General features: G+C 43.3%; 1 protein-coding gene across 1 annotated transcript in view; it reads right to left on the bottom strand.

Moving 5' to 3' along the window:
- LOC309702569 (uncharacterized protein) overlaps positions 1-16490 on the bottom strand; it is a 1256944-nt gene that overhangs the window by 18615 nt on the left and 1221839 nt on the right. The window contains 1 exon segment of the mRNA XM_082527162.1: positions 5413-5589. Coding sequence (XP_082383288.1) covers positions 5413-5589 — 177 coding nt within the window.

Below are 16490 nucleotides of genomic sequence, written 5' to 3'. Positions count from 1 at the left end.
AATTAACGGGTAAAAACTAGCGTTAGTAAAAAAGTTGAAAACTTACGGTGGTTTGTCCTTTGCAGAAGCTGCTCCTGGCTGCCGTCGTTTGAGGTGCTGGTGCATAGCCGTCGTGCTTTTATGATAGGCCATTTCCACCTCACAAAGCCGGCAAACGACTGAATCACTTCCTTTTCTGTTAAAATATCCCATACTGTAGAACTGCGTGTTCGGGTGGAGTGATTTAACTGCCTCACTCATGATTCCGCTACTCGCTGCCGCCATGTCTTTTTTTGAAAGTGACGACGCATCGACGCAGATTTTTTTACGTCGACGCGTTGTCCCAGCCCTACTTCTGACCTGGACTAACAACACTGGTCTCTATGTGCAGCTGGCTGTGAGACCAGTGCTCAGGGAGCGTCTACAAAGTGCAACACTGAAAGAACATCACACACTCATTTGCTTCCAGCACTTTCACACAAACATCTACTGTCATTATTGTCACCAAACTCTGTGGATCCTTTATTGCAAATTCAAATGGGATCAAATGGTCAGACAAAAGAGGGTTATGAGGAAATATGATGAAATGTTGTGTATTAGCAGCAACTTATTGAATCATTTTCCTCAGAAACCAAACAAAATGATTGACAAACATGTTTTTACAAACTCAGTGTTGGACTTGGATCAGCAGGATAAGCTGATGTTTAAAGGCATTTGAGTCTCGCTGTATGAAAGTCCAGTTATTACTCAATATTTATGGATGATGTTCTTTCAGTGTTGCACTTTGTAGACGCTCCCTGAGCCTCACAGCCAGCTGCACATGGACCAGCTGACATTACCCAGCATTAGAGGCGGCTGTAAAAAAATGGATTTTCCTATTTAAATGGTTTTAATTTGAATAAAGCGATGTTGATTCATTCAATCCTGAATCGATTTTTAATATAAATGTATTTTGCCAGAATCTCAGGTTAAAGCTCCCAAAAGTATTTCAACAACAAGCAAACAGATAAAACAGTAAATGAGAGCAGCTAAACACACAAAGATGGAAACACAGAGCGTGGATCGTTCACTCGACGGCACGTACACGGACACGCCATCGGGGCTGAAAGTGGACACCTCACAGATCCTGAAGCTGCAGGTTTCATCTGTCTCCAACCAAAACTGACTGAACCTGTCACGGTTTGCGGGGCAAGCCGTGTGGATTTGTAGTAAGGACCCAAAAGGCGGCAGCTCTGGTGCAGGTGAGTGTTTAATTACAGCAGTGGGTACAAACAGCAACGGGGTGTGAACATGAAACCGAAACCTAAACTGGGTAAACTAACAACACAAACCAGGAATGACGGTGCAGGGAGGTCCGGGGAAATACATACAGGGAGACCGAGGAGAAACAACACAGACGAACCAGCAACTACTATGACAGAAGACACAACTTAAATACACTCAGAGAACACAGGGGGATTACATACAGGTGGGGACACAGCTGGGAGTAATTAACATGACGAGACTAGGGAGGCAAACTGAAAACACTCACATAAGACACAGACCTTCACAATAAAACAGGAACTTACACATGAAAGGACACAAACTAAGAAACGCGGACTAGATACAGGAACACACGGGCAGAACAGAGTAAACACTAACCAGAGGAAGAACAGAACCAAAATCGCGAAGAGAAAACACAAAACGCTGGGTCAAAAGGACCCAGGATCATGACAGTACCCCCCCCCCCTCAAAGGCTGGCTCCAGACAGCCCAACAAGAAACAAAACAGCCAGAAAAAACAGAAAACAACCCGACCAGGGCGGGCGGCGGGGGCCCAGGAAGGAGGGCTCGAAGCAAAACAAAACCGGAGCACCAGAAGGCCAAAAGACAAAAACAAAAAACGAGCCCAAAACCAAAAGAAACGAAGCACACCAAAACACAGGAAAAAACAGAGTCCAAAACAGAAGAGTTCAGGGGGCCGACAGCACAGGAGTCCAAAACAGTTCAGGGGGCCGGCCAGGGGGCCGACAGCACAGGAGTCCAAAACAGTTCGGGGGGGGCCGACCGTGCGGACGGCAACGGCGGCGACGTGGATACAGTTCGGGAGGCCGGCCGTGCGGACGGCAACGGCGGCCACTCAGGCGATGGCGGTCCGGGGGCCGGCCGTGCGGAAGGCAACGGCGGCCACTCAGGCGATGGCGGTCCGGGGGCCGGCCGTGCGGAAGGCAGCGGCGGCCACTCAGGCGATGGCGGTCCGGGGGCCGGCCGTGCGGAAGGCAACGGCGGCCACTCAGGCGATGGCGGTCCGGGGGCCGGCCGTGCGGAAGGCAACGGCGGCCACTCAGGCGAAGAGGGTCCGGGGACCGGCCGTGCGGAAGGCAACGGCGGCCACTCAGGCGATGGCGGTCCGGGGGCCGGCCGCGCGGAAGGCAACGGCGGCCACTCAGGCGAAGAGGGTCCGGGGGCCGGCCATGCGGAAGGCAACGGCGGCCACTCAGGCGAAGAGGGTCTGGGGGCCGGCCGTGCGGAAGGCAACGGCGGCCACTCAGGCGAAGAGGGTCTGGGGGCCGGCCGTGCGGAAGGCAACGGCGGCCACTCAGGCGAAGAGGGTCCGGGGGCCGGCCGTGCGGAAGGCAACGGCGGCCACTCAGGCGATGGCGGTGCAGTTCAGGGGGCCGGCCGCGCGGAAGGCAGCGGCGGCGCTCCAGTGTCAAGCGTACTGGCTGAGGCCCGGTGGGCACAGGACCAGACGAGGCAGGACCAGGCGATGACAGGGCCGGACCAGGCGATGACAAAGCAGGAACAGACGGACCAGGCGAAGCACAGGCGGAGGCTGGGCCAGGCGAGGCTGAAGACACGGAGGCTGGGCCAGGCGAGGCCGAAGGCTCTGATGAGGCTGGGCCTGGCGAGGCCGAAGGCTCTGATGAGGCTGGGCCTGGCGAGGCCGAAGACTCTGATGAGGCTGGGCCTGGCGAGGCCGAAGGCTCTGATGAGGCTGGACCAGGCGAAGCACAGGCTGAAGCCGGACCAGGCGAGGACGAAGACTCGGATGAAGCTGGACCAGACGAGGACGAAGACTCGGATGAAGCCGGACCAGACGAGGACGAAGACGAAGACTCGGATGAAGCCGGACCAGGCGACGCCGAAGCGGCCGCAGGTGGCGGGGCAAGATCACATCCGGCGAGTCGGGCAGCGAGGCAGGAGTGGCTGAGAGAAGGTGCGGTGTGAGCCGGAGAAAAGCCTGCATGGTCGGAGGAAGCGAGTCCAATAGCCATGGCAGGCCGGAAAAGAGCCGTTGCAGCCGGTCTTCTGCTGCGCGGCGAAGCTCTTCCGGGGGATGTTCCAGCCATAGGCTGAGAAGGATCTCCACATTGTATGTGATGTCGTCCTGGAGCTCCTCGGACGGATTTACTGCCGCTGGGTCCATGGTGGCTGGTTCGTTCTGTCACGGTTTGCGGGGCAAGCCGTGTGGATTTGTAGTAAGGACCCAAAAGGCGGCAGCTCTGGTGCAGGTGAGTGTTTAATTACAGCAGTGGGTACAAACAGCAACGGGGTGTGAACATGAAACCGAAACCTAAACTGGGTAAACTAACAACACAAACCAGGAATGACGGTGCAGGGAGGTCCGGGGAAATACATACAGGGAGACCGAGGAGAAACAACACAGACGAACCAGCAACTACTATGACAGAAGACACAACTTAAATACACTCAGAGAACACAGGGGGATTACATACAGGTGGGGACACAGCTGGGAGTAATTAACATGACGAGACAAGGGAGGCAAACTGAAAACACTCACATAAGACACAGACCTTCACAATAAAACAGGAACTTACACATGAAAGGACACAAACTAAGAAACGCGGACTAGATACAGGAACACACGGGCAGAACAGAGTAAACACTAACCAGAGGAAGAACAGAACCAAAATCGCGAAGAGAAAACACAAAACGCTGGGTCAAAAGGACCCAGGATCATGACAGAACCAGCAGCAGAAGAAGATCCAAACTACGCTTTACGTTTGATGAACATCGTCATGAATTCTCTCTGACTTTGACGTTTACTTCCTGCACAGCTCTCTCTCTCTCTCAGTGTACTTCAAGAACAGTTTACCTTCAAAAATCTGTTTCCTGCATTATTCACTGCTTATTACGCACCAGTCTGCTGTTGTGTTCACTGCTGTCGGCCTCCCAAAACAAAGCCTCATTTCTGCTGTTCAATACTGAAGAAATGTAAACCTTTTAAAATGATGACAGATTACAAACTCTCAGCTGTGTCTGTAATCAAACCTCTGTAACTTTGCTTCCCTTCAGCAGCATCAGCTCATGTTCACATGTTGATTCATGGTTTGCTTCAGTTTTTGATGGACTGCAGAATATTTTGAAGGTTATCTGCTATAAAAAGCCAGAAGAGGAAAATCTGCTTCATGTGTTTCTGTTTGATCCTCAGTGACTTTGACACAAAGGCTTCTGCTGTGATGATCACACCTCTGATCAAGTCTCACAGTGTCAGCTTTGTTTTTATACATATGGATATGTGCTGATAAATGATCAGAATTATAATATTTCCCACTGTCTGCTGTGTGCCGTGACCTTTGACCTGCTAAAGACAGTCAGCTGTGGATTATTCATTGTTGTGTCTGATACTTAGAACTGTGAGGAAGAACACTACACAGTTAATCAGGGTCCCCTCTCTCTGAATCAGGAAAGGTGGGCAGGCCGCGTGTGGGCCGCGGCCATACGTTGAGTCTCACTGTTTGAAATGTGAACATTGTTCTGCTGCAGTCAATGGACTAAACCAGAGAAGAAGAAAACAGACTTTACCATGAAGAGAAGGTGATTGGCTGCAGACTCCCATCTCTGCAGGACCTGTACACCTCCAGGACACTGCGGCGTGCAGCCCGGATCTCAGCTGACCCTTCTCACCCTGGACACAGTCTGTTTGACCTGCTCCCCTCAGGCAGGAGGCTCCGGTCCATTCGCACCAGAACCTCTCGCCACAAGAACAGTTTCTTCCCCTCTGCTGTTGGACACATGAACAATAACCACATGACTGTCCCCGCCACTAACACATGACCCTACGCTGTGTCACTGCATCATTTCATGTCTGGCACTGATCACCACCTGCACTCATGTATATATCTTTCTACGTAGCACTCATAATTCTTATTCTCATGTATATATCACATGTATATCTCATGCACATATCTTTCTTTCTACATAGCACTTTAATTCTTATTGTTTGCACTGAAGCACCGCAGCAATTTCCTAATGTTGTAAACCTCAACATCTGGCAATAAACCCATTCTGATTCTGATTCTGATTCTGATTCTGATTCTGAAGATCCTCAGTGTGGATCAGTATAATATCAGCCTGATGTCTGCAGTTTAGTGTCAGCACAACTTTCACATCATATTCATCTCAGCACAACTAAAACATGCTGACTGACCTCAGAGTTTCAAGTCCACATCCTGGACTCTCCAGGAAACCACACAGATGCTTCACTCCTGAATCCTGCAGCTTGTTGTTGTCACTCAGGTCCAGCTGTCTCAGATGGGAGGGGTTGGACTTCAGCGCTGCTGCCAGATAATCACAGCTGATCTCTGACAAACCACAGCCCCACAATCTGTATAAAGAATGAAAGATGTAAGTTTATTAGACAAAGTGTGAGCTTGAAATCATTCAGTGTTTCATCATCTGTTCAGAGCTGAAGAAGGTTCAGAATGTAGAAGTTTAGAAAATGGAAACTCCAAACAGCTGAAGCCAACAGGAAGCAGCTTCAAACAAACACAACAAGAGAAACAACTCTGAATGTTTCACATTAAAGTCGTACATTTATCATAAAAACAGGACAAAGACTTGAAAAAGTCGTGTTTTTCCTTCCAGGAACCACAAGGCTTCACTTTTAAAGGTGAAGTGTGAAAGAAATGGACATATTTGAAGTCCAACACCTTTTTCCAGTCACATTATTAAAGCAGACAAACTACAAGCTCATTTTCATTCCAACAAGTCATCTTCTGACCTGGACTAACAACACTGGTCTCTATGTGCAGCTGGCTGTGAGACCAGTGTTCAGGGAGCGTCTACAAAGTGCAACACTGAAAGAACATCACACACTCATTTGCTTCCAGCACTTTCACACAAACATCTACTGTCATTATTGTCACCAAACTCTGTGGATCCTTTATTGCAAATTCAAATGGGATCAAATGGTCAGACAAAAGAGGGTTATGAGGAAATATGATGAAATGTTGTGTATTAGCAGCAAGTTATTGAATCATTTTCCTCAGAAACCAAACAAAATGATTGACAAACATGTTTTTACAAACTCAGTGTTGGACTTGGATCAGCAGGATAAGCTGATGTTTAAAGGCATTTGAGTCTCGCTGTATGAGAGTCCAGTTATTACTCAATATTTATGGATGATGTTCTTTCAGTGTTGTGTAACGCAAAGTTATTTTAAGGACTAGTTTATGTCAATGGATGAATTTACTGACTGACGCGCAGAAGAAATAGTTCTTTATGGAGCCTAGATGGTGTGAATGATGAGACCCTAAGGAGGAATACCTTAAAAGTGAACTTTAAAAAGAAAAGGACCAAAAAAGGACTCTTAGCAAAAGGACTCTTGCACAGAAAAATCACAGCATTGATTTATTATTTAATTGTGGACATTTACGTTGTGTGTTGTATTAATTATTTTGTTCCATTTCCCCTTTCCCCTATTTATTCAATATATTTTTGGTACAAGACATTGCAGTCTTTGGTCTCATCATTCACACCATCTAGGCTCCATAAAGAACTATTTCTTCTGCGCGTCAGTCAGTAAATTCATCCATTGACATAAACTAGTCCTTAAAATAACTTTGCGTTACACGTGGCGAGCCAGCCAGGAGCCTGATGGGTGAATGAGTGGGGTTTTTTTGTGTGTTATTTGATGTAATTTGGTATTTGGTATTTTCTGTGGGTTTGATAAGGTCCGCGACAAGAAAAAATGAAGTTTATTCAGGAAAGTGGGGTCAATGTTAGTAGTAATATAGCTGTACCTCTCTTTGCCCCCCCACACCCCGAGGGCATTTTCCCCCCTCCCTATCCCCCGCCGCGTCCATGTGCGCGTGCGCGTGCGCGAGAACGGACTTTTTGCACGTGCGTGTGTGTCCAGGGGTCATATGAGTTCACATGTGTTTAATAGAGTATTATTTAATGAAACCATTATGTGTTTTAATTAAACTCTTTTTAAAGGATTGTATAGGTCTCAGAGTTCTGTTATTTAGACATAGGTGATTTAATTTAACTACTTTAGGGGTATTTTAACTAGTTAGGAGCCTTTTGCATTTTCTTCAGTGCTATTTAGGAGCAAATAACAGGTATCCCTTTAGAAATAAACAGTGATATTTCTAAAAACCGTGTATTCCCACACAGCATTTAATTTAGCTAGTTTAGGAAGATTTCACTTTTCTAATAGTTTCACAGGCTAGTAGTTTTTTTAATAGAGCACCACAAACAACATGTATCCCTTTAGAAATAAACTGTGATACTTCTAAAAGTACATATTCACACTAGCGCTGTATCAACCTCAATGTGGCTTTAATGCAACTAGTCTTATAATTATCTACTAGTCTGCAACAGTTAGACTCGCTGATTACACATAGATGATTTAACTACTTTAGGGGCATTTCACGTTTCTAAAAGTTTCACAGGCCAATAGTTTTAAATAGAGCACCGCAAACAACATGTATTTCTTTTAGAAATAAGCTGTGATACTTCTAAAAAACACATATTCCCACACTCTGTAACAGTTAGGCTCCCAACAGTCTGCAAAAGAAGTCATGAAGCAAACAAAAGAGGCTCCTTATCAAGAGCATCCCAGCCCAAAGGTGTTTTCTCACAAACAGTTAATTCCCACACGCTGCAACAGTCATATTCCCACACTCTGTAACAGTTAGGCTCCCAAAAGTCTGTAAAAAGGTATGAAGCAAACAAAAGATGCTCCTTATCAAGAGTATCCCAGCCCAAAGGTGTATATACACAAACAGTTAATGGCTTTAATGCAACTAGTCTTATCATGTCAGAGGCCAGCAGAAACCATGACCAACAGAGTCTCCAAAGGCTTTCCACCTTTCTTCCTTACATCACACTCTTTTATCTCTATATCTCAGAGGTCAACTGAAAGTAGCCCCACCTATATAAAAACACCCCATCAGACACACAGTATTTTCCTCAGCACTTCACAACTGCCGCAAGGTATATCGTTTTAACTTTTTATTTTTTCACTTGAATGTGCGTTGGAGCCGACTTTGCTACCCGCACAGAGCGTTTCTGACACTCGGGCGCTGCTTATACAATAGAGAAAAGCAACAATACAGAGTGTTTCTCTGCTCCAAGAAATCCGAGGGCCTTTCACAAGGTAAGCATGTCTGTTATACCCAGTGCATAAATGTCTGTATGTCAGTGCTAATTATTCAAAACCTGTTTAAAACGTGACACATATGTTGTCCGAAAACATTTCCTCTAAATTTGCAAAGTTACTGATTTAAAAAATATATATTTTCGAATTTTTAGTTGCATGTCAAACATATGATAGACTCTTGAGCATATTTATATAGCTAAATTCACAATGGTATAACCGTGCTAAATAAAAGAGGCCCAAGCACCAATGCACTCTAATCCACTCCGCTAAACTGTATGTTGATAAGTACATGAAGCGTACCTCTACCTCTATAGCTGAAAACAGTTTGTATCCGCACTCTGAGGGTCTGCTGAATTGTTTTTAATACGGCACTTTTTGACGAACAGCAGATGATGAAATCCTCTTTATTGTAGAAACTGTCCCTAAGCTATTGTTGCTCATACTTACTGAGGTCCCTAGCTACTTCCTTACTATGTCAGTAAACTTTTTTGAAAAGGAAGCTGTTGTAGATTTAAAGAAACATCTTAATTGAAGCAAAGGCAAGAAAAAAAAACTGGAATGAATTTTATGTGACTGTTCATATTAAAGCCAACAAGTGAAAATCCAAAAACGGCTTCAATCCTTTGTATTAATGATCCCCCTCTCTCTCTCTCTCTCTGTGAGTGCGCGCGCGCGTGTGTGTGTGTGTGTGTGTGTGTGTGTGTGTGTGTGTGTGTGCCCTCACAGAAGGAAGGTCACAGCAGGAGCTTTTCTCAAACGCATTACCAATCAGTTTTTTACAAGATGTGTAGCTCACACAACTATAAATGTATAAATGTATACAAGTATACATTTCTTTGCGATACTTTATAAATATGAAGCTAAAGATTTGAGTTCGTGCACATTGTGAAGCAAGAATCTAAATATTTGTGTCACACTGATTTCTATAAAAGCGTGTTGTTTATGGGGATAATGCAACAAATCTTTTGTGCGTCCTATTAATGATCAATGATAATTGAAGAGGAACCCAGGCTCAGGACATTTTCATGGCATGTGACAGCGCAGACAACTACTAATGAGAGAACATGTTTTATCATCATAAACACGGTGATATGAAGCATTGTTAAAGTGTCACTTCAGTAATGTTGACTCATGTTTTTAATAATGACTTTAAAACACTAAACTCTAATTTCTGTGGTTTATTTTAAGTTTACAGAATATAACATGTGGTAAGACGATGAGTTTTACTTCTCACTGACCGTGTTATGTGTATCTATTTATCATGTATGCTACTTTGCTCTGTGGACTGTAAAATGTTTCATTGTGTTCATGAAATAAACCAGACTTTCACTGTCTGCATCTTTTACTGTTTTTCTGCTTTTGTTCACTCCAAGTTTGACAAACCTACAGATATCCAGAGTTAACTCACTAACAATGTGGAGCAGTCTCAGTGTATTTAGCTGCTTTTTCCCTGAACACAACCAACTGAGAGAAACGCCTGTAGGCCTCACTTTGGTCATTTTGAACGCTGAAGGAGATTTGTTCCATAGACACCTTATACTAGTGTTTCCTGCATTTAATCCATCACTACTATGTTCTATATAAATCCAGATTCCTTTTATAGTTTGCAGTGAAATTTGTTAAACCACTGCTTAATGGGACAGAAGTACAAGTCGCTCTTTACTAACACATTTGTAGATGAGTTTAATGCTGAACAACACAGCTAGCAGTCTCACACACTCTTTAGGTTTTTCAAGTTATGTGTGTAAGGGTTTAGTCTATCAAACCTTACCCTTTTCTCCCCAGTATCACAACAGTATGACTCCCAAAGTACGGCTCAGTAAACAACCAATGATTCTAAAGACAGAACAGAAAGATACAGTTGGAAGATGAATGATTGCGTTTTTATGATGTGTAGTAAAACGACCCCCTCTTCTTCTTCTCTGTGTTGGTGTTGTTGTTGTTCGTGTGTGTGTGTGTGTGTGTGTGTGTGTGTGTGTGTGTGTGTGTGTGTGTGTGTGTGTGTGTGTGTGTGCCTTAGAAGTCAAATAATACATTAGCCATACTTAAAAAAAACATCTGAATTTCATTTAGAACTGAGATTCTAAGTTGTAAGCAGAAATCTTATGCACAGCCAGAAACATGTTTCCCCACTTTCACAATGCTGAGGTGTCAAATCCACAACCCCCAACAAATGGTTTGTTACACGCGGGTGTGAAGGGCAAGCTTTACTTACACAGCCTCACACACAGTAGATTTTTAAAGTTGTTGGGTACAGGGGTTTAGCCACAGATGCAACATCCACTTTTGATAAAGATCCCTCCACCTGTTTATTTCTTAAGAAATTAAGCATCTTTATTAAGCTCTTATTTATAATTGTCTACACAATAATAGACACCGTGTGCTCTGTGACATTATAGTCTTCTACTTCTGCTTCCATCGGTTTGCATTTTAAACTCCCAGCCTTTCAGTTTGTTATGAACGACTTTATATCACAAAATGTTAGAAATATAAAGTGAACCATGCGACTTTTTTTTTTTATTTTCTGTTTGATGGAAGGACTTAAGACGCGAGTTATTTAAACAATTCTAAATGACCGTGTGATGGCCATAGTACTTTACGTGGGCCAAATGTGTTAAGGATAATGTTTATCAATGTAAAATTGCAAAGAACCTTTGAATAGATTATAACATTTTGTAAACAGTTACCTCAGAAGCTGCACTGGTAGATCTATGTATGTAAGGTAAAACTATCCACAGTACTTCCACTTAAGTAGCTAAACACATAAAGTCACCCAATAATAACCAATAATAATAACCAATAATCCACTACTCCTTGAAAAAGTAGCACAAACAGACAACTGACTGAGCAATGATAAGTAGAGCTACCCGAGGCCGAGACTCAAGCAGAAGAAAATTAAAAGTTGTTGTTTTTGTGGCTCGAAAAATTAAAGAAAGTATGTTTAATAATTCAACAAGACCCGCACCTTCAACACATGTACATTCAAATTTTGGAACAGGCTCATCATTGCTGCTGTTCAATAGTTTTTATCCGTTCGAAAAAGTCATTTTACGGCTTTAATGTTTCCAGCTGATAAGGAGAATGAGTGCATTTCAAATGAGCGTTCAAAGGCTTTAAACATCTGCTTTGTCTGTAACGACAGTATCAAACTACAGAGCATTGTTTTTACTAAAATTCAACATTTTCAGATGAAAATTTGGCTGCTTTTTGTTTTTTTCACTGTAACACCCACCTCAATGCCACTTTTAGGATATTCTTGGTGATCCCACCATTTTCATATTTTTGCTTCTGGCACTGAGGGTATCCAATACGCATGTTGTCACTGTGTTTTTGTACTACCAGCTGTGAGGGCTCTGCTTTTGCTTTGAGTAGTCTGTTTTTATTTTGTCTCGTGACTGTGTGTGGGTTTTTTTTCAAACGAGATCCTCGTCAGTTTTGATTTTGTTACCACAAACTTTGTGTGAAGTTCACAACAGAGGTAAAGAGATTTAAACACCCCAGTTTAAGGAGGCAGGCAGGGGTTGGACCACCTGCACAGGGCTGGTGAAGCAGAGAGTGTCCAGGGAGATGTGCAACAGAAGCAGAGGGAACATTTTACTAGATGATAAATGACGGAATTAGGTGATTAAGGATTTGTTGACAAGATTAAAAGACACGTCCGTCAGAGTTCAACAACATTACAGTTTGATTAAATAAAACGTTTTTAAACTACACAAGGGTCATTTTCTCCTCTGATAGTAAGCATATTAAACATGTCAAGAAAGAAAGAGTATAAAGAAAATAGTAAACGTGTGTCTAATTAAACTCTTCCTGTGAACCTTATATCATCCTTTAATATGTTCGGTGTTACAAACTTGAAGAAGCACAGAAAAGATCATCAGACATTAATCTAATCAGTTTTCAGCCTTCATTCATATTGAAAAGTTGAAATCTTCCCTGCTAGACCCAAGTGCAGCGTTTAACACCGTTGGCCAGAACATTTTATTACAGCTATTATTAAATGGAGAGTCCTCTTCACACACTGAGGTTAATTATGAAGCTCCACAGGCTTCTGTGCAAAGACCAGTTCTGTTTACATCATACGCGCTTTAGAAGACATAGCATACATTTTCACTGCTATGCATAAGATACCCGCTTTTATTGGTTAAACTGCCGGGATGTCTTAGACACATAATGAGCTTTAATTTTCTGCTTCTAAGTTCAGATAGAACTGAGGTTATTGTAACGGGGCGTAAAAATCTTAGAAACACTGTGGCTAACAAGATCCTTACTCTGGACGGCATCGCCTTGAGCCGCCTGTTGTAGTGATTTGGCACATTATAAGTAAAATTGAAACATACAATCCTATAGCACAACATCAACATTTATTTATATACAAAAATAAAAATGCTTTTTCAGAAAAGAATTGTAACTTCACAATTCATCACCTCAATTCATCGTCTCTATCTGCAGGTTTTACACACTTACATACACACACACAGTTAATGTCCCACTATTTAGAAAGGTATAGGCGTCATCGTGTGATTATTTTATGTGTAGTTGTTTTTTTCCTGTGTAATAATATTCAACATTGCTGTCAATACATTTGTCAAAAAATGCCTCTCTGTGCAAAATGGGTTTAAAAACATAAACAGCTGTGGGATCCTGTTTGTCCGTGATTTAGACAGGGGGAACAAATCGTGGCAGGATCAGCCTGATGTTATTTGGATCCCACTGTAACTTCACTGTATAAAGAGCTAATATCTCCAAAATGTCAGGAGTAGTTAGTCATTACAACAAGTGTTTGTGAAATAAAAAGCAAGAATGTGGGACAGTTTGTCCGTGATTTGGAGAGCCCAGTGCTGCTCCTGACGCAGGGAAAACCAATTCTGCAGGGGAGACCTACATTGGCACTTGTGCAGGTGAAGCCAAAGGGAAGATATGCTTCACCATATTTCCTAGTCTTTGGCTTGGAAGGAAGTTGGTTTGGATGCTTCATCTCTCCCTTTGCGTTTTTTTGTCAATTATGCTAGCAGCATCCAAGCATTCTTTCTTTTTTTTTTCCTTTTCATACCGTGTCCCCCCCCCCCCCCCCCCCCCCCCCCCCGCAATGGCTCTGCGCCCCCCCAGAGGGCCCCAAACTTTGGAAAGCTCTGTACTAGCTAAGCTTAAAAATAAAGTTGGATATAGAAATATAGCCCAACAATCATGTTTTTACAGTCCCTTGGTCTCAGCCTCAGATACTCAACAAATCAAAACATCTGATAAAAAAACATTTTTTTCCTTCATTTCTGTCAAATAATTCTGTATGAAATGTTTCTAGCTGTTAGTGTCACGGTTGCTAGGCAACCTGAGCAGTGCGATGGAAGTTAGATCATTTTGCAAGTCTCGGACTTCCGCCCTTCTCGCTCTTCGGAGTACTCCGAAGTGTGCAGCCCCTGAATTGGGACACAGCTATCGCCAGTTTGACTGAGCCTCTGGTGGGCCTTCACCATCAAAGACTCAGAAACAAACTGTGACAGGAAGAGATCTGGCAGGCCCAAAGACACAACTGAATCAGAGAACAATTTTCTGAGAGTTAACAGCTTGCGTGATAGGCGGCTCACAGGACAACAGCTTCAATCGCAGCTTAATAATGATCCTAGTAAGTCTCAGTTTCAGCTGTGAAGAAAAGACTTCGACTTTGTACAGAGTGAGAGGCACCCGGAACCAAACAGCTACCACAGCATTCTGCAGCATCATACAATACAGAGGCTGCAGCTGCAGATCTTTTATTCACCTGGAAATTTACTTTAAATGTTAGATGGAAAATGTATTGCTCAGTTTAACCAAAGTAAGAACAAGAATCCATAAACCTTCATAAAGACAAACATCTCCCAGAACATTGAGCTGCTGAAGTGTCACTGAAGGGAAAAACTATTTGCCCTCCTCCATCCAGCAACACCTGAAACACCTGAGTGGAAGCTCCTCCCTACACTGTGTTTGAAGCAAAGCACAAAGGAGACACCTGCTGGAGCAGCTGGAGTCCTACAGACACTCAGCCTCTTCACTACACAAACACCTCCTACAACATCCACTCTTTCCACTCTGACTGCTGTGTTTGTGGAAACACTCCAACACACACCGCTTCACATACCAACATAGAAATGTGTGTGAAAAAGAGCTGAGCTGATATTAAACATGAGGATTTATTCAAAAATACAGAGTCAGGAACAACATCTAGACACACATTACCTCTAGGGGTGGGTTTTTATAATCGATTCATCGATTAAAATCGATTCTGGCTTGGATAACGTAAAATCGATTCATTAAAATCCTGAATCGATTTTTTAATATAAATTTATTTTGTCCGATATGCCAGAATCTCTGGTGACATCTCACAAAATTTCAAGAACCACCAAACAGTAAATGAGAGCAGGAACACGGATTCTGCACATAGACTTAAACACACAGCGCGACCCGCGGATCAGAATCAGTTAGATGTCGCCTTTCTCACAGTCGGGGCTGAAAGCCGACAGCTCGCTGATCCGGGTCGGCGCTTTGTTTTCACGCCCTTTAAGCGCTGATTCTAAAGCTGTTAGTTTGATCTCTCTCCAAACAATATTGACCAAACCAGCAGCAAAAGAAGATCCAAACGCTTCACATAAACATCGTCATGAATTCACTCTTTTACTGTTTTGCTTCCATTGCAATGCGCAGCTCTCTCTCTCTCCCTCTCTCTCTCCCCCTCTCTCTTTCTCTCTCTCTCTCGAACAGTTTCCCTTTCTTCATTATTCGCTTGCTTGTTACAAGCAAGCGAATTGTTACAAGTCTACTGTTGCTTACAGCGCTGTCGGCCGCTGTTTTTTTCCCTTTTACATTCTTCCGAAAAGAAAACCTCATTTCTGCTGTTCAATACTGAACAAATTTAAACTTTTTAAAATTATTCAAAATGCATAATGTTTAGCCGTGTCTCTAATAAAACCGCTGTAATGTCAGAGGTAATGTTCATTAATTAATGGTTTTCTTTCGTTTTTGATGTACTGCAGAATATTTTTATAAAATCCCAGGCCAGGAAAATCACCTACATGTTTTTCTGTGTTTTATCTTCAGCTACTTTGACACAAAGGCATCTGCTGTGATGCTCACACCTTGGATAAAGTCTTGCGAGTGTCAGCTTCCTTTTTATAGATACAAAAATATGTAAATGTACTGATCTGAATTATAATATTTCTGACTGTCAAAATTTCCCAGATTTAAATCTAATCGAATCGAATTAAATCGAATCGTGGATCGAATCGATTCGGGACCTTGTGAATCGGAATTGAATCGATTCTAGAAATCAGTGACGATACCCAGCCCTAATTACCTCTCAGCAGCAGAAGAACAGCCTTTAAAGTCTATAAGAAAATCCTTCGACACGTTGCTCTTTAAGGAAACACAGCTGGGTTCAGGTCCAGGCTCTGGATTAGTTTCAGGGTTATGTCCAGCTGAGCCTGGTACGCCCCACAGCTCTGGGCTTTAAAACAACACACACAGAGGTATGAGTGTGAATAATGATGGAGCAGTGATGTGAGTGCTGAGCTGTGACATGGAGAAGAGTCATGGACAGTTAGAGATGGTCATCTCACCTCTGAGCTTTGGTCTGGCTCTCATGTTCCCCACACAGAGTGCTTTTAGAGGGAGGGACTCCCTCCTCTCTGTCCTCACACTGATCCATGCTGCTGAAAACATCCAGATGAACAGAATCAACTCTTTGGGGATTTACTGGATGATTGAACATCAAGACACTTTTTAATATTTTACTAATTTCTGAAGCTTTTCACCAACTTTGTTCAAATTGGTCTGCTGTCATTTTATTGTTGACAAAAAGAGATTTTGAGTTTGAGTGTTGACGTTTCCATGTGGGACTGTTGCTGCAACACCAGGATGTTACTACAGAATACACTTTATATTGTGAGCACTTGGATGTTAGTCCAGTGGTCCTAAACTGACACACCTGCACCTGGATTCATTCTGACCAGATTTTAACCCAACAGTGTTTCATACTTAATACATCAGACACAAACTCTGCAGCTGTCATTGTGTGCAGTGTGTGTGCAGTGTGTGTGCAGTGTGTGTGCAGTGTGTGTGCAGCGGGTCACTGTGTCCTATGAGTGTTA

Source organism: Aulonocara stuartgranti, assembly GCF_965226115.1.
Source record: "Aulonocara stuartgranti genome assembly, chromosome: 3".
Taxonomy (NCBI): domain Eukaryota; kingdom Metazoa; phylum Chordata; class Actinopteri; order Cichliformes; family Cichlidae; genus Aulonocara; species Aulonocara stuartgranti.
The sequence above is the reverse complement of the archived record's forward strand: the minus strand, read 5'-3'. Positions and strand labels throughout refer to the sequence as shown.